This window comes from Megalops cyprinoides, chromosome 23 (genome assembly GCF_013368585.1).
Source record: "Megalops cyprinoides isolate fMegCyp1 chromosome 23, fMegCyp1.pri, whole genome shotgun sequence".
Lineage (NCBI taxonomy): Eukaryota > Metazoa > Chordata > Actinopteri > Elopiformes > Megalopidae > Megalops > Megalops cyprinoides.
This window is the reverse complement of record NC_050605.1, coordinates 11,782,592-11,802,597: the sequence shown is the minus strand read 5'-3', so window position 1 is coordinate 11,802,597 and position 20,006 is coordinate 11,782,592. Positions and strand designations below refer to the sequence as shown.

Here is a 20,006-nt window from a genome sequence, read left to right as displayed (position 1 = left end):
GAAATGAGGTTACACTGAATAGTTTGGGACAAATTAGACAACTTCACACAAACAAAATAAGCACTGTTCCAAAATGAATAATCTCAACTCAGAGTGTGATGTTTCAGCTTTTATGTGTCATATTCACATCTCAGATCCTCAACAGTGTCAGGAAAAGACACCATCTTCATGAATATCATATAGCCTACTATCTTCATAACATGCGTTTTCTGCTAATTTCTCCTACTAGTGTGTCAAATTCCTTTATAATTCATCCAAAGGCAATACCCTGAGCTGAAATACCAAACAATTACAAGAAAACTCGGACAGGAGTAGAATTAAATCTATTATCTGCAGCAGGGAAAACAAGCATTTGTAGACTTTAGCATTCTACATTCATTGGTTGTCAAAAACTGCCTACTTTGTGACGACATACTTAACAGGCAAGGACAACACCTGGCATCCCGTCATTTTGTCATGTGTGGTACAATGCTGAGACATCCCAGAAATCCCATTATTCTTATAAAGACACGTTAACAAAACAATTACTTATATAATGTGTTGTGAAAACTGCAAAAAAATGTTGACCACTTCCCCACAAATGAAAACAAAAGTATCTTAAAATAACACAGCGAGGTTATTGCTCCTTTTTTCATCATTTAAAAATGCTGTGCAGTTACCTAGTTACATCTTGACACCTTGTTAACTCAATATCTCAATATCCATGGGAGCTCATCAATGTTGCTGTTTTTTTGTTGGATAAGCAGCCTAAAATTTATGTTACTGAAAATCCATTTTGGTTAAAGCCATTTTGATTACATTCTCACTCTGCAGAAAGGCATTCCTCCTTTTTAACATGCAGTTAAAATTGTTTGTAGGATTTACACATTATGTGCTGTAAATCTAAGTCTCACAGATTGGGATGTATTGCACAGTCTACTGTATAAATTCATTAAATACAAAATTAACAGTCCAGCAAAAAAAAAAAAAAAAAAAAAAAAGTTTCATACATTTAAAAAGTTAACCTACAACCAGTGTCCTGTGATGGTCTTAATTAACTGACCCAATCATCATGTCAGGTCCTGGTACACTGATACAACTTAATATTGCACGTACAGTATTACAACACACGCGTGGTCCAATTAAAAATGGGCAATTTGGTCAGAATTGTCTGTCAATCATTGCTTTTTCAATGATGAGGGGTCTCTTATTCACACTGTTTTTGAGTGTGAGCGTTTGTGTGTGTTGGGGATGGGGGGTGTGCACAATGATACAGGTTTAGTTTATCTTTCAGACCTAAAATCCAGGTTTAGCTCAGGGCAATAAGCTTGTGGTGGACTGGCCACACCATTCTCCAAATATTAATCCAATCTCAACAGAGCATGAACCCAACAGATGCTCTGGAACAGTGTGTACATTGTCAGAATCCTTGGCACATACGGCTGCAGAGCTGCATGCAGCACGTCTGGCTGGATGGAATATGATTCATCAGAGAGAAATACTTGCTTTTTATGGCGATGGTGTGCTGGATGCAAGCACTGCAAGCAGCAGCGAGGGGACACATGAGACATTGAACTTACTCATTGACAACATGGACCCCTTGGTATTTCATCTTGTGCAGTCTTCCCTCAGAAGTGCCCCAGCATTATGTGAAATCTAATTTTTCTGCCTCAGAAATGTCACTGTGTATTCTTCTTGTTCTAGCAAAAATTGTAACATTGATCCTTTGTTGCAATGAGAAATCACCCCTACCATTTATCTTTCTTTGTAAATAATTATTTAATAATAATAAATCCATTTGTTTCAGTGTCTCGTGTTATTAAGATGAAGAGAACAAAAAGACAATATATCTTTACATCTGCAACATTTGCGTCACCGGTAGATTACCTAACGAAAGTGCTATCATACGTTTTCCCTTTTCCTTTTTAAAAATTCGTTTGTCAGGATAACTACGCCACTCAGTGTTTAACTTTTGTACGGAGCCCATTAGGAGATGTGATATAAAAATAAAAATTCATGCCCTCAATTTACCAATCTACCTACGATTTAGCAATTCATACCTTCAGTTTACTTGTACTCGTATTTAGGATTTAATAATTCGCACCCTCAAATTAACAGAAATTCTAGGTAAGGCGGAGTCTGTGCATGATAGTTGCCAACTGACGTTCCCCTTAGTAGTGATCTAGAACCAGATTCCTAAACTACAGTTCTAACCTTCACTACTTTAAACTAAACAGCAGAACTCGTCCCAGATCAGCATTTACTGACAACTTCTGTAGCGGTTCTCGACATAGTCCGTGTTTTTAAAACAACGAAACATGTCATTCGCTCCCAAACACCTATGAACCCAAGCTATACCCACAGATTAATAAACCGTGCCCTCTGTTAATCAGTTCAAACCCACATGCTGGATCGTTCTATGAAATGCGTTTATAAAGATGCTGGTCAGGAGCAGGAGTCTTTTCTTGGTAGACATACAGAAAATTTATTCTCGACTCAGTGTGCGCGTCAAACCTCATTTGTTCGTGATGAAACCGGGATTTCGTTAGACCTGAACAATATTTAAATTATCACCTTGAGCTGGAAGCATCAACGAATACTGAGTGGAGTTCCCCTCATTAGTTTTATTTTCATTCTTAAAGGGAAATCCTCACAACATCAGAACTTGTCACCTTGTCCCTTAATTTATGCGCAGCTCTCTAATTCCAGGCTTGTTTCAAGTCTTGAGCTCAGAGAAGTCACAGAACAGGAGATGAGATAAAAAAAGAGAAAGAAATCTATAAATTTGAATGTCTTTGTCTGGGAATCAAACACGTATTGAGCACATGCCTCCTTCCAGTTTCAGATTTGAAAATAGAGTTAAAAGAACAGCTCTAGGGGACACCGTATCAAATATAGATTTTTTAGAAGTGTTCACAATAAAGAAAGGAGAGGTGGTAAGACAGGTTGTGTAACTACGCCCTCTGCTGGGTGAAAGTAGGCTGTTCAGTCATACTGAATTTGTTCTGTAAGTCGGAGTCTGGTCATTCATGAATAATTAACATAATTACGAATGTTTAAAATAATGGAGAAAATTCTGCAAATTGTTAAATGCTTCATTTCTCCTCTGGGTTTAACATTTTAAGTCCTTTTTGGAAATTTCAGAGAAGTATCATGGAAATTTCAGGGAACGTGTCATTTATCCTATTTATTTATTGTATTTATTTTTGTTTTTAGTGCAAGTGGTTTTTAGTGATGATTGGGATTTGGAGCAATTTTATCATATTTACTATGCTGTCTACTGTCTATGTTGTTTGAAAAAAGTGTGTCAAGATGTATGAACTCGTCCACTGCAAATTAAATCTACCTACGAGTACAAATAAAGTAACCTTGACCTTGGATATTGACACGTTGTGAAGAAAACAACTAGAGCTACAACCAAGACACTTCCTGTAACCATCTTGGTTGTAGTGGCATTAGCTTCACTTTGGGAGTGTGAGAATGTAACAGCGAATACATATCTAAGCTTGTGCTTGCTTCTTTACCTTCCTCCCTTCCAGCCCCTCTGAAGGTTCAGGTGTACAGCTGGAATCCTGGGAAGTTTGAGGAAGCCAACAGGCTGATCTGCCATGTCAGTGGGTCCACCCCCCGGACATCAGCATCACCCTGCTGAAGGATGGGGTGGAGATCAAGGACACCCACCAGACCGATCTGGCCTTTGAGCAGACCTGGCAGTTCCACCTGACAAAGAGCGGGCCCTTCACCCCCGAGAAGGGCCAGCAATACACCTGCAGAGTCAGGCATGTGAAGGATATCAAAGACTACAACTGGGGTGAGACTTTAGTAACTGTCTTATCATCCCCATGGTGACTGCTGCTATGTTTTTGTTTGCAGGCCAAGATGATAGTGACTCAACAAAATATCCTGATACAATCAGGAACAGGAAGTACATTTTTTTTTAAACACAGTTTTCCAAATTCAGAAAAAAACAACATGAATGATTATGAATTGTATGGCCACTTCAGTCTTTCTTAAAGGATCTTAAAGCACTTTAAGGAGGAGGGGATGGCAGGGGGTGACCTCTCTGAACTACCAACAATATTAAGGATCCAACTTGGTGATGCACAGCAGTGATTATGCACCAGTATACTTATCACACTTATTAGCTGAGGTGTAGAGGATTATTTAACCAATAAAACTGTGGGCCAGAAAAGCCAAGTTTAGAATTTTAACCAGACTGGGAACTTGGCCAGGACACCGAGGACCCTCTAGTTGGTGCAGTGAGTGCTATGCGATCTATAATGACTACACTGAGTCAAAACGACAGTTTAATGGGGGGAGCAGGGCTTGTAACTGAAGGGTTGCCAGTTTGACTCCCCGCTGCTGTTGTACTCTTGGCCAAGGTACTTAACCTACAATTGTCTCATTAAATATCCAGCTGTAAAAATGGATAACATGTAAAAACTGTAACCTATGTATGTTGCTCTGGATAAGAGCATCTGCTAAATGCCAATAATGTAATGTAACCCCAATAGTGTTACATATGTGTCAAATTTTGCAGATGCACATGGTTTACATGGGAAAACAGTGGTTATTTTTGATAGTTTCCTGCTTTCAGAGCCAGACATGTAAGACTGGAGAGGCAACTGCTGGTAAGTATGGTACTCATGTGTGTCCGTGGCTTTGTTTTAGGGTGCTATGCTGCTTTGATGTGTTGGAGATTCTGTCAAGATCCACTAATCTCCATCGTGTGTGGATAGGCTGATAAATAGGCCATAAGCAGGTGCATGTCATCCAGATAATTACAGGATTGATGAATCTGCACAGCACATGTGTAACACAATGCTCTAAAAGCAGCGGCCGTTTCCTCTTCTCTCTTTACATACAATCTCTCGGCTCTGTCGTCTCCTCCCAGTTTTTCATATCATTTTTATGCTGACAACACGCAACTCTTCCTATCATTTCTGCCATTTGACACACAGGTTTCTGCACGCATTTCAGCTTGCTTGAAAGTCATTTCACAGTGGATGGTGGACCACTGCCTAAAGCTGAACCTGTGTAAAACTGAGACGCTTTTCTTACCATCCAAGTCCTCCCCATTTCAAGACCTCTCCCTCAGCCTGGAATCTACAAGCCTTTCTACCAATAGCACTGTCAAAAGCGTTGGTGTAATGCTTGATAGCCAACTGTCCTGCTCCACAGAGGTGGCAGCGGTGAATCGGTCCTGCATCTTCTTCTTGTACAACTTCCGAAGGATCCGCCCCTATCTCACTACATATTCAACACAGCTCCAAGTTTGGGCCCTGGTCCTCACACACCTGGACTACTGTAACTTGCTCATCCAGAATGCAGCTGCACGACTTGTCTACAATCTCCCTAAACATAGTCAAGTTACTCCCCTCCTCACCTCGCTTCACTGGCTTCCTAGAGAAAGGGAAGCTGCTATCCAGGCAACATATCAGATTTGTAATACATGGAATGTAATATTCTGTTTTTTTTTTATTTATTTTTTAAAATTTATTTCCAACTATAATAACTAACTATAATAAAATGAATGACAGATGAACTGTCTTTTTCTTCACAAAATATTGATGTAAAAAGAGTTTGATAGTGCTATCATAAGTAGATGTTTTTATTGAATGTTGTAATCTTGCCAGCTTTGTTGCCATTTTGTGCTTATTAGTAACAAAATGGTGTAAACTAATTGCATGTAATTGCATGAAGTAATTTTTTGTGTTTATACTTTCTGGTAGTGACAATCTGATTTTCCTTTTGAAAATTAACAATCTGTTGCATGTTTGCGTCACCATTCTAAATTTAATTTTTCTGTATTTTCAACACCAGAACAACGAAGGTCTAGGTCAGCTGTCACAGAAGTGGGAAATGGCTTTTCAAATTAAATGATGAATTTAACTTATGATCATCAGTATCTACACAATAATCTTGAAGAGAGGAAGGGATGCATCTTGTGCATCTTGTGACATCCACATTATCTGATTCCATCCTCCTGTGTAGGCTCTGCAAAGAGCATAGATTAGCATGTATGCAGTGACTCTTTATCATTCTCCAACACTTCTGAGTCTCAGCTCACAGACTCAGACTCAGTTTAGACAGTTCAGATTCTGTCAGATTGCAAAAGTGAACTTGTGGTAGGGCTCCAATAGTGTGATGCTCACGCTCACAAGTCTGGGTATGGTATTAGCCTTGTCTGTCACTGTGAAAGACACACTTATGTTATATTGTTCTTGAAGTCGCTCTGGATAAGGGAAACTGCTAAAGGCATGCAATTCAATGTAATGCTTGCTTATGTTTTTGTTTGTATCTTCATATTAAACCCTTTACAAGTCCTAATGGTGTATAACACAAGATCCTGTACTTACATTGCTACAGAACCATTTAACACTCCCAAAATCTGTGGTCTCTCTCACACTGAAGTCTCAAATCCAGAACGGTGCCAGGGAATACTATATATTTTATTCATAAAATACAGAGTGAGTGAAAACCTTAGCCTGCAGAGGAGAAAAATGTGTGCCTGCCAGTCCTACAACATTACACACAATGAGGATCAGTAGGTAATTTACAGCAATGCCAATACACATACAGGCCACATTTCCAAAGTATGTTGGAGGTCCTACAAAACCTAACAACAATAAAATCTATTTCATTGTGATGCTGTGAGGGGTGGTATGGATGCAGAGAGGGCTGTTTCTGCCCTTTAGTAGGTATCAGATGGTCTTGCTGTTTCCCCACAGACTGTGAACTTTTCAGCCCTTGGACAGTGGTAGTGGTACAGTCATACACTCATAATGGGTCCTTAAGGATGAACTAAGCTGTTGCCTGTTACAAAGATAGAGCCTGCTGTGGCCCTCAGGAGGGATCTGCACTGACATCTGCTGCATGTCTGGTCTCATCACAAAAATGGCCAAAAACCTATTACAAATCCTTCTGGGTTAATCATGTTCTTTCCCAGTGACTTCACAGCCCGACCTGTCACTGCCCCACTCATGATGGCGAATGCATGCATTGTGCCCTTGCTGTCCTGGAATTGACTGGCTTTAGATACAAAACATTATAGTTTACTATTAGCACAAGATCCATATCGGCAACAACCAAAACCTTTATGTGACAATATAACAGAGCAGATATAGCATGTGACATGTGGTTGATGAACTGCACAGATCCCTGTATCAAATGGTGGAAGATGCAGAATTAGATTACCATGACCAAAAGTCTTATCTAAAGGTTGTGCATCCTGTGATATTCAATATCTGCAGGGGGAACATATTTGAGACAGTGCTTCAGCACAAATTACTCAGAGTGAGAAACAGACAGAGACAGAGGGACAGAATGGCCATCCTCAGGGAGACTGGACTTCTACTGGCACTCTTTCTCAGCACTGCTCACATCAGCACAGAATCTGACTTTAAGTTCTACCAGGAAGGAGAAAACCATGTATTTGAAACAACATCGGCAACTGCGGACTACTGTGTGCTGTACAGATCCAGTCCAGAGGGTGACCTGCTGTTGGGAAACACATCTTACAATTCTTCATTGCCTGAAGATCTGAAGCTTCGACTCGACATCAGGAAAAGATCTATAGAGTTCCTCTCTCTCAACCAGTCTGACTCTGGGGATTACAGATTGGAATGCTGGGAATCTGGGGATATCTCACAGCAGCTAAATGTCAGTTTAGTGGTTTATCACAGAGACTTTGACATGCAATTATGGATCATTTCATGGGGAAGTGATACTGATTTACAATTAAACTGTAGTAAGACCAAATCTGAACACGGTAGAAGAATCCGATGGTATCGGGAACGTGACAGAATAGGTTTGTTCCTGGACACAGAAATGTCCTTGGAGCTCCTCATGGAAGATCTGAGAGGTAGAATACAGGTATTGGACAATGGCTGGTCTCTAATCCTTACCCATTTCACAGAGTCTGATGCTGGTATTTACTACTGTCAAGTGTCAGACGGGGCGGAGAGTCACAAGGTCAAAATTATATTCATATTCCTGAAACCCAAAGTTGTAGTACGTTTGGCAGGACAGAGTGCTGTTCTTCCCTGCTGTGGAACATACCTGAAAGAAACAGATGTATTGTGGACAACTCCTGCTGGGAGTCTCCTGTCACCAGTGACATTACAGAACAGCTCTGAGTTTCTCAGGAATCCCACTGATGAGCACATGTATGTGGTTGATGGCAGCGAGTCTGGCAATTACTCCCTGGTTATTCCCTCTGTCTCAGTAGCTCACTCTGGGTTTTTTTACTGCCAGAATCGCTCTAATTCTGAAATATATGAATCTCATTTCTTTACAGTTTGCCCTGTGCTGGAGTCTTATACTGTGACATTCACACTAGGCGATAGTATTGTTCTTAGCTGTAATGCAAACCTCACAGATCCCTTCAGAGTCTGGTACCGATGGAATGGACAACAGGAAGATATAATACTGAATACTGAGGATCCATCAGTTCCAGTCCCCAAGGAGCTGAGAGGTCGAGTGAATGTATCCCACCCTCAGTTCTCTCTGGTAATCTCTAACCTCTCAATGGAAGACAGTGGGGAGTACTGTTGTGCAGCGCTGGACAGAGAGGATAAGTGCCTCTCTGGAAGTCAGATTCACCTGATGTATGAGGCTCAGAAGGACCCCATTGGCGTTGACTCCACTTTGTATGCGGTGTTGGCTTCACTGATGGGCTGTGGGCTGCTAGGGATTACATGTGCTGTGGTAACTCTGACTCTGAAGACCTGGAGCAGGGACCGAGCCTTCCAGAGGGTCCTGAGGAGTTCAGCCGGGACATCAGAGCCATGAGGCGGAGAAGAGTGAAGATGCAGCCCTGCCTGAGAGTCTGTTCTTTCTCCATAGATTCTTTCACTATCCCTCGTTCTATCACTTCCTCTGTCTTTTATGAAGATACTTCAGCTCTGCCACCTGCTCTTTTCTCTCACTATAGCCTGGTTTCCATTGGTCTGCTGTAGCTGTATGTGCCATTCCATTCCATTTGATTCAATTCCATTCCAATGCTGGACAAGTTGGCGATTGACTGTACATTTCAGCTGGACCAATGAGATTCTTATGAGGAAAGTACACTTTATAGGCCTTGAACAATATTCATATCCCGCACAATTACTTAATGTTTTTGTCATCTTGTCTTGTGTGGTAATGGCTTGAGCTGAAGGTGGATATAACAGAGGAGGCCGAACCAAGAGTAGATTTTTATAATAGGCACTATAGGAGCAACATTCATATTTCCTATAGAAGAAAAATCTTGAATTAGATGTGCGAGTACCAACAGTTAAATAAATTGTGTAAATTATGTTTCCTCATCTGAAAAGTGGATTCTTCTGGTCATGCATTCCAGTCTGTAAACCACCTTACAGTGGTGTAATGCATTTTAGCATTTAAAGATTATATTATGGAACTATCTATTTTAACACCTATAGATTGATCTATGCTTATGCAATGATGTTAGCGATTTTCAATTCATATTCTGTGGACTTCTTTGTAATTAAACCTTGTGTTGTTGTTTTTTCAAGTATGTTCTTCTTTTGTAATGTTGTTCTTTGGAACAGTATATTTTATTGTTTTATTCTGTGTACATAAAATGTAATCCTTTTTCAAGGAAAATAAATCTAAACCTAGAGCTACAATGAATTTTCTTCAGCATTATTCTCTATCTGAATCTACAAGCATGGCTAAGCAAAGCAGCGTCAAAACTGTAAAATAAGTCCAGATTGCTCCTTTGTGACATTATTCACAGAATATTAAACATAATTACTTACTTTTAACCTCTGATAGCATGGACTGTTTCAAATTTATTTTTGATGCTGGCAAAGCTGCAGTTCTTGTGACATCATGCAGTGCGCAATGAGCACCATTTAACATTCAATATTAATTGTCAACAAACGTAAGCAAGGGGCTCTTATATCATACTGCTTTCATGTGTCAGACAGTTCTGCAACTAATAACTAATAAGAATTAATGTATTAAATGCTGGACACATACTACCAAAGCATTGAAACTGGTGTTGTGTTCTGTACAGTATACACAACTAATTAGAGGGTTGCAACCTATATACATAGATTCACATAAATATGCACTGTCACATTGTGGCACAAAATCACTATCCAGAACTTTTTCTGCCATTGTTCCCTGATGGTGGAACATACTTCCACACCTCATACATTCTGCTGAGTCCTTCACTGTCTTCAAGAAACATCTGAAGACACAGCTCTTCCGTGCTCACTTGATCACCTGAGACACCACCACCTAAAGTAATTTCTGCAATGTAATGTCTTAAACATTGTTTTCCATTTTTAAAAAATAAAAAATATATGATATTTCATTTCATGGTTTAATGCACTGATATCTCTACCAGACAGTTTGTACCTTGTCTGGCCAACTATTGAAACTTGGTCATACAGTGCTTCTAATATTGTTGACATTGTTGATATATACGATGAATTACGATGAATTGTTGATGAATACTGTTGAAAAAGCCATGTAAGGGCTTTTTGCTTATGTTGTATGTTGTATCACTTTTAAGTTGCTTTGCATAAAAGTGTCTTTCAAATGAATAAATATAAATGTAAATGTAAATATAAATGGATGCATCAGAGTGAATTTCAGTGGCGAGCAGTTTTCAACAAAATAAATCAGTTTAGAAAAAAAAATCTTCTCAATGTACTGCATGCTTTGGGCTACCAGTCTAAATGATTCATTCCCAAGTCATGAGTCAGGTAGCCTCAAATTATTTACTGAATTTTAAACAGCCTACATAGAAACATAAAGAGATAAATATGTTTTAAAAATGATGTGGTGACATTTGGAAAAAGGGGGGCTGCTATCCAGGCAACATATCAGATGCTTGGAATGTAATATTCTGTGATGCCATTTTTAATTATTCCAAATTATATTAAAATGAAGTCAAGAAATGACAGATGAACGATCTTTTTCTTCACAAAATATTGATATACAAAGAGTTTGATAGTGCTGTGATAAGTTGTTGTTATTATGGAATGCTGACATCTTTGTCAGGCCAGCTTTGTTGCCATTTTAAGGTTATTAGTAACAAAATGGTGTAAATTATCATTGCATGAAGTAATTTTTTGTTTTTTATATTTTTGTGTGGTGACAATATGGTTTTCCTGTTGAAAATTAACAATCTGTTGCATGTTTGCGTCACCATTCTAAATTTAATTTTTCTGTATTTTCAACACCAGAACAACGAAGGTCTAGGTCAGCTGTCACAGAAGTGGGAAATGGCTTTTCAAATTAAATGATGAATTTAACTTATGATCATCAGTATCTACACAATAATCTTGAAGAGAGGAAGGGATGCATCTTGTGCATCTTGTGACATCCACATTATCTGATTCCATCCTCCTGTGTAGGCTCTGCAAAGATCATAGATTAGCATGTATGCAGTGACTCTTTATCATTCTCCAACACTTCTGAGTCTCACCTCACAGACATTGAAACGTGTCCTTACAATTAATACTTCACAAATCCCTTTTCAGAATTCCTTTCAGAATACCTTTGGCCCTTTTGAATATGGTTTAGTGCTCTAATGATGAACACAGAATTAGCAGTCAAATTTTGAATCTGTCAAACAAAATATTATTAGATACAATTTGTTTTGAACTAAAATGACAGAAAAATGTGTAGTAAGCTAACAGAAACGTGAAGTCCATACATTGTCAGTGTTTTTCATTATAGAGATTTATGGAATTTGATTCCCAGTTTTCTTCTACATGTATTAGATAGTTGTTGGTAATTTTTTTTTGTTTGTTTCATGTTTTCTCGAGAAACTAGTTATGAAACAAGATACATCTTCATTATTACATCTGTTGCAATTTCTCCTAGCAGCTGAGCTGAGTGGACCTGAGCTGAAGGCTGACCTCCAGTGTCACAGTGTCACAAATAATGACAAATAATGACAACATCCCATGAAGGCCGTTCCATTCAGGGCATACTTCAAAAACCTATTCAGGTGTTTAAAAAAATAAAAAATGAATAAATATGCTCCTTAATTTGTAAAGGTTTCGCTCTCTATATATTGTTGTAGAAGTGAGATTCCCTGATATCTAACACTCCCACCTATTTTGCCCCGAGACAGTCAGTCTGAGAGGGGTGAAGTCTGCAAAGTGTGCTGTGATGTTGAGTCAATCCTTCAGCTCGGAAGGCAGAGAGAGATGATGCTGAGATGATGAGGAACAGTCAGATATGTTTGCTAAGAGCAAGTCCCTCTCTGAACTGGATCTGTACAGCACACTATTGGTTCTGGAAAAGAAAACATTGGATGTCATAATTACCAACTTCAGTATAAAACTGGATTTCAGGTTCTTCACTGAAGTGCACAGTAAGAGTGAGGAAGAGATCTGATGGACCTTAACTGCATAGAGTCTGTATGATGGCAGCTTACTGCATCAGCGTGGAGTCCAGGGTGATGTAAGATGAATGAGAAACACTGCCATCCTGTGGATAACAGAGATATCTCTGATTTGTACCCAATACTTGTGTTACACATCAGTATCCTATTTGGCTTTTTTATTGCTTTTAACACAATACCTAGATCCTAGGTCTGTTATTTCACATAGTTATTACATATCTTTTTTTAAAAATGACCATGGTGTTTTAGAGCATTCATAAAATATTCCAGCCTAAAACATTCATTGCTCACAGGTTTGTATTTGGTGGTCTTTACTTTCATTTAATTTTACTTTCATTCCTCATGTGTCCGCCTGAAAGGTCATTTATGTAAATAAGTAATGGCACATTTCCAGGGACAAATCTCAGGTGGTCTTCCCACACCTTTTGTGTAACTTTCCTTTTTCTACAGTAATACTAAGTGAATGAGTATTTAGAATTACCTCTTGCATTTAAATTATCCAAAACATCCTGTTTATGGTCAATGTCTCATCATTTGCCTCCAAAATCGTAGTGAGTTTAGGGACAGCAGCCCCTGTTCATAAATCTTTCCTTTTATTTTAATGCATGTTTTCAATCTAATGGCCAAACCAACAAGCATGAGAATCATACAATTTATTGGTGCATTCTGCACTGGCTAATAATTCAGTGACCTATCTATACCACGTTGCTTTAAAGCTTCTATTGTATTGGTGTAGCTAGAAAAACTAGCTCCACATTTTCTCTTGAGAAAGTATTAATTATAAGTAAAGTTTCCTATTAAATACCTTTATATGAGACAGAGAAACCTTCCATACTCCTAATATAGTAATGCATTGGTCAGGTAAATTACTCCACAGCTCCTCAGATGAACAGATAAAAAGCTTGCCTTAACTGTGGACCTCATGTCACCTACGTGGCTGCCGATTACTGGATCCTGGTGGCATCCAGCGCACTCCCAGAAGCCTACTCACACTGACCCTACCAACCGATAATCTGGCTGTGATGTAGCGTCACAGAACCTCACAAGACTCCTACATTTGACAATTCTTACATTACTTTCCGAAAAGTGTTTTATGCATTGTGTAATGGAGCGCACAGTGATCTGAGTGTGACCCACTGTGCACACATTTAAAAAGAAAACATTTCATAATGCTACACTTCCCAGACACCTGTGCATTTGACCTCTGACCTTATGAGGAGAAAGGGTTCATCAAGGAAGATAGGCACCAGAGCCCAAAGATGCCAACCTCCCCAGTCAAGGGTTCAAAGATGGGCGCAAGGGCGAGCGGGAGGACAGAGGAACTAGGGGCCTGCTAGTACAGAAGCTGCATGGAGTTCACCTGCAGCTTGGCTGCTTTGCACCCATGCACTGAGCAAGGGGAAGGAATGGGGAAGCAAAACAGTGAGGAGAAGAGAGAGGAACATAACATTTACTAAGTTAAAGAGTAAAGAAGAAAAGTGAAAAGAGATAGGGGTGACATGGGGAGATAAAATTCAGTGAAATTCCACGGGTTTTCCATTTAATCTATTGCGTGACTGCTCTTTGGAGATCTGAAATATAGAGACCAAACGGTTCTCTGGAACGCAGCCCTTCATGTTTGTGACTACTCTTTCTCAGACAGCATTTATAACAGCTGACCACATTGCAAACAACAGTTAGCTAAGTAACTGATGATCACATATCTATATCAATAAAGTGAGGGCCACTTGGTAGAGGGAGGTCATAAAAAGCAGACAGAATGACAAAGATGATTCCCAGTAGGTTAAACCTCACATCATGACAGAGTTCAATATTACACTGAGAGGGATGAGGATCTACTACACTAACATAACCGTCAGGATGGTGTCAATATACATTAAGCAATCACTATACTCCTTCTCAGTCACCGTTTCCAAGGGATAATCACTATCTTCATTACAAGACACTTCAAAACGACTGTGATCTTTTCATTGGCAAAAAATGATGACATGCCACTACCTACTACTAGCACCAAAATCAGTTTTACCTTGGAGGAAAATGTTTTTTTATAATATACTGTCTGAATAATAACTATAATGGCTGTCATCATTACCGTTTTGAAGGGAAAGGTTCGTTAAAGCGACAAGCCCGCAGAAGCATAAAGCGAGCAGGACGATTTTGGCGAGTCGTACGCTCTTTGGGGAAAACATGTCCATCTTTTCCCCCCTTCAGAGTCCGAGCCGTGTCACCGCGAAATGAATGAACGTTAATGCCATGTTTGGAAAAGATAACGCACGTAAATGTATTTGTTGATAAATACAATGCATATCGACGAAAGAAAATTCACCAATAACCCGACTACGACGCGATCGTTTCCAAACAGGACGCGCAACAGAGTAGCCATGGTTAGCTCATCTGGTTTAGAAACCTAATTTAGCTAGCAAGCGAACACCATCCAGAAAAAAAAGCCTCTGCCGTGCGTTGGAGTTGAAACAGCTCTCGGTGCACGATATATGCTTTTTTTCTGTGATCTTCTAAGCACAACTGTTTTGAACATACGGTAACGTTACAATGTTTGCTCGCATATACCGCAAAAACAGCTGTTTGCTAGTTTCACCTACCACGGAAATGACAACACAAAATGCGCCAGGCATACGACGGCCGTCGAGGGGATGTCGTCTTATAAATTCCTCCATTGCGCCCACCAACGGTGGATTTATTTGTCTTCAAATGGAATAAGAAAATGCAGCAACTTCTACCACTAAAATACTTCCACTACCACTGTGCCTCTGACCTAAGGAATGGAATAGCTTGCCAGCGGTTTTGATTAACAACTGACGCACTTGTTAGTTATTACTCTTCTGTGTAATTATTTTAAGAGTAAACTTCACGCTGACGTTAATTCAATACATTTTAACTTCTGCAAAACACTGTAATTAAGCGTCATTATCAACAAGAATGAAATTACATGTTTGTAAGCATTGCCAGAACTGACCACACTGTTGAGAAAGCATTTACCAGTATTACTAGACTGAGAAAGCACTTATTTACTGTTAATACATTGTTACAGATATGGAACAAAAGCTACAAAAACAAGGATGAATCAAACAAGGTTTACTCATTTTTAATGTACTTCTAGCCTTTAAAAATATAGGTTCATATGCTAATATTTAAGACCTGATAAGTATACAGTTTGATCAATATCAGTGACATCATACAGTGTTATGAGTCAGGTGAAAAGGATGCAAATTCTCTACAAAAAGGATGGATACAGTTCACATTAGCTGTGCTCTGACATTTCACTTCCCCAGCTATGATGTAACATTGTCCCAGTGTTGCAGAGATACTGTGCCAGTGCACTGAAAATGCAGTTTGTGGGTGAAACAAGCTTCACCTTTGCTGCTTTTCTTCCAAGGTCAACCTGCCCGTCACAAGACCGTAAAAGGGGAACATTTCTTAATAGGTTTAACCACCTTTGCTAAAAAGTAATACACAAAACATTCAAGTGGCAGATCATCTTAACGACGAGCCCTTGCATGGCAATCCAATTTATTGAACTACAGATGCGAGGTTATACAAAATTGCACCACTTTAATTAAGGCGTTTAGTTTACATTTGGCCACCCCCAAACGATGTTGCATTTACACTGTGGCCTGGTTCTGGGACATTTACATACAATCTTTACATCCAGAAGTTGTTTTTTTTTTGTTTGTTTGATGCACACAAAGCAACAAGGCATTCTTTTTAAACATGTCAGCAGAATCACAGGAAAAAAAAAAAAACTCAAAACTTTCCATTCCCCAGTTGAACTTGAATTTCCATTTTAGGAGCTTCCTGATACTCACTACTAACAAACCCACAGTTACTCGTCCACCATCAAACATCTCAACTCAAATGTTACAGGTGACCCAATACATCGACAGGCAATTTTGTTTCATATATCTTCAATTCACAACATGTGCATGATCAGGGAAGGCCTGGGGTGAGGATAAGGAGGGGGATACAGTGAGAATCTACAGCAACAGAAGCATGGAGAATGACTTCTTCAATGACATTTTATTCATTTTTTTTTAAAAACCCTCATTTTAAAATATATACTTCCTGTTGTAGATCAGGGACTCTTTAAAGAGGAACAGGATGGTGTACAAGTTGACCCAAACCATGACTGCTCAAACTGAATTGTTGCAATATAGCTGAAGAAATGTAATAAGTTACAGACGTTGGGCTCTCACTGGCTGGGCCTCTTAGTAAACCTGATCCATCTTCCTCCCAACAGAGCCCCTGTTGTAAACCCCCATTGTACAAACATCGAGGTGACAAAAATGAAATAAAAAAAATAGGCTGAAATGAAAATCCTTTTGGACTTTCCTGAAAATAAAAAGAAAATAAAACATATTTGAAGGCAGTATTATAGGCTAAAGACAACATAATAGTGAAAGAAAACCATTATACTCATATTCTTTTTTACACAGATATCGCTGTATCCACAGGTTTTACTAACATAAAATTAAGAGCAATTGCAATAAAGCATCTTGGTACAACAAAATCTAGTAACTTAAAAAAGGAAGAAAAAAAGTCAAAGATAAAAAAGGGAAAAAAAACAGTATAAAATACCCAAGGAGCAAAGTTAGCTGTATGAAATAGGCTATATAGGCGCTCTTTGGACTTCCTCTTCTCTTGCTAGAAAAGTGGTGCTTATACATGTTACTGTACTCGCCAACATAAACACCTGGCAACTTACAGTCTGGTCAGAAATATGAATCTTACATGTACCACGGAGGTGGAAGGAAGGCGTGTTCTCCATTAGCAGTAATACTGTGTGTAGGCTGTGGGTCTTTATTCATACAGTTGCATATGATTTGAATATATATCTATACATAAGTAAAAATCTCTTTCTTGCGACACTGTAGGGCCATTGCAGTTATCTATGTGCAAAAAAAATTGACGTGGTAGCTTTGAATTCATCGGTCGGTTGGTTGGTTGGTTTCGCTTGTTAAAGGGAATCACCACACAGGAAAGTCCACCGGATGTTGGTTTAGTAAAGTCGAGATGCTGGCACTGCCGAGAGGGACAGCAGTTTATCAGACCTGGAAGAGAAGTGGGAATCGACTGCTTACGGGTGATCCTTACTTAAATGTGTAAACAATCATAACCCCGCTGGGGACAATTAGACATAATGGTTTGATATTAACTTTTTAGACTCCTGTAACTCAAGATCACAAGCCTTCTCTAGTGCTGACAACCAAACATTTATGTGAGGACTCGGAGGTGGAGAAGTTGACCTTGGCAAATGTATGTCAATGGTGATTATAGTAAGAGGTAACTGCAAGCAACCGAAAAAGGAATGACCTCCAGGCCAGTTATTCAGGTGCTATGATGCATTTAGTTATCATACTAATACTAGTGTAATATGAATTAGGTGCATTCAGATCTTATATTAGCAATCTGGAAGGGCAAACTCTTTACACATACTTCAGTACCTCAGAGCATTTTGATGATGTATCATCTGTTATTGATATTCATTATCTACTGTATCGGGTACAAAGCATGGTATGGTAAGACATACAAAAATTGCAAAATTATAAACCTTAACATTACAGAAATGTTTTATGTGCATAGGCTATGCAAAGTGACAAGTACTGGTAGGGACTTGTAACCATGGTAGATTATTAAACCAGGAGACCCAGATATTTTTTTTTCCCCCAGATGAATCCACTTCAAACTCAGAGCGGATTCTTTAGACTGGGATGCAAATACAAACCTGAAATAAACACAGGTGACAGATAATTGATATGATTGTTAATCAGCATGTAAAATGATTAATCACTGAAACATATCACTGAAACATCATATCTTGTAACACCCCTGAGGGTCCTGAAATTAGTGGATCACGGCATGGGCAGTCACATGCTGGTGCGCTAGTGTCATCATTACCGCTCCTGCTTCCAAATCTGAACTGTGCCACAGTGCTTTCTCTCCTCTGCACATGCCTTGCCTTCACATCACCTCCTGACTGCCAGCTCCACTGCTCGGGCTTATGCCGGTCTGGTTTGCAATTGCTTGTGGGTGAAACCTCTGAAAAATCACTGCTGCTTTGCAAGTATGAAAAGACATTTATAGTAATCACAGATAAGCCATTATCTGTGTCGTGATCCAAGGCCAGCTTGTCGAGTGGTGCTCTGCCTTGCTGTGTGGTGGCACCTGGCCTTTCGCATGTGTGTGTGGGGACACCTGTGTAAGGAAGAGAGGCTGAGCAGAGGCACTCTCAGGGGGGTGGTCCTTGGGAAACGACCCCTGCATCAGTGGAGGTATTGAAGGCCTGAAGGCCAAATGCAATCTCTTTCAAGCTCTTGAGTCAAAACGGAAAAGGGAACACAATTTTACAACAAAGGAAAGTAATTGCAGTTTTAGTTTTGGAGTGATTCTGAGTGCACTGGCTTGAACATGAGATACTCAAAAAGGTACACAACAGTAAACGCTGTCCTCTGGAAAATGGTATCGTTTACAAATCTATTTTGTCACAATGCCACTGCAATGGAAGCAGCCATTTTGTGGTGGTCAGCAGGATCATCTTTTGCTCCTTTAGCCAAACTGACCATGGTTGGATTGGAACAGCCTTTAACCTTGGAGGTGTTTCTTTTTTTTTTGACTTCCACAATGATGACTTGCAGGCGAATTTTGGAATCGGCTACCTGACTCCTCCACGTCTGACCCATACACTCTCCCTTAAGGCCAACTCTGACTCCTCCCCTTCATCCGTGACTCCTCCCCCACTCACCTGGCTCAGAGCAACAGTGCAGATGTGTATTAGAGCAGCTGGCAGGTGGACTTTTTGCCTGTTTTACCAGGTACTGGAGTTTTCTTGTTGATTTGCCGAACCAGGTCATAGAAGATCTTACAAACAAGAACAAGCAAGCAAACAAAAAATCCCAGTCAGACAGATACAGAAGAGCCTGAAAGCATTTAAAAACAAACAGGAATAATACATGACAATGGATTTCCTGGTTGCGTTTCTGTGTGGGGCCAAAAAAAAGCATACCTGCTTATAAATGGATAATGCATTCTAACTGTCAAGGCAGCAAGGGCATTCATAAAGCATTCTGGGCTGAAAGTGCGCTCGGACAAAAATGATGAGCAGTGCTGTGGTTCCCAATCCCATCCCAAGAGCATTTAAACATTCATAAAAAAAACAACAACACAAATTGCTTCACGTTCTAAATCAAATCCAGTCACAGTCAACCCTTTCTCCAATCTCCAATGACCATTTGAGTGACATCTTTCACTGCATGACTTGACAGGACTTATGGCTTGAGGGCATGGTGAGAACACAAAATACAAATAAGATGTCTGTTTTTTGAGGCAAAAAGATACTTTGTGGGTATACAGATACTCGCGTGAATGTGTCCCTCTGAGGCAGTACCCTGGTACACTGTCTGTAATATTCAAACAGAGCCATCATCACTGTGACCAACAAGGCTTCTTCTCTGAGCCAGAGCTACGGCATCCCTTTCACTGCTCATAGAAAAAGAATGAAACAGGACATAATGGTAAAGCACTCTGAGCGAACACTATGTTCTAACAGATGTGACCAATACAGAACTGCAGTCACTTTCATCTCTCTTGTCCTAACCCTGTCTCTATCCAGCATAGTGAATCTCCCCAAGACTGGTCTGGG

At 39.6% G+C, this 20,006-nt stretch overlaps 1 protein-coding gene and 1 pseudogene across 1 annotated transcript in view; one reads left to right on the top strand and one right to left on the bottom strand.

Moving 5' to 3' along the window:
- Positions 1-1,570: 1,570 nt before the first annotated feature.
- On the top strand, positions 1,571-3,828 carry LOC118770687 (annotated as a pseudogene).
- Positions 3,829-16,028: 12,200 nt separating this feature from the next.
- LOC118770151 (ras-related protein Rap-1b-like) overlaps positions 16,029-20,006 on the bottom strand; it is a 43,737-nt gene continuing 39,759 nt past the window's right edge. Inside the window, exons 7-8 of the mRNA XM_036517635.1 lie at positions 19,110-19,225; positions 16,029-17,418 (exon numbers count right to left, since the gene is read on the bottom strand). Coding sequence (XP_036373528.1) covers positions 19,139-19,225 — 87 coding nt within the window. The 3' untranslated portion in view covers positions 16,029-17,418; positions 19,110-19,138. The remainder of the gene's footprint in view (positions 17,419-19,109; positions 19,226-20,006) is intronic.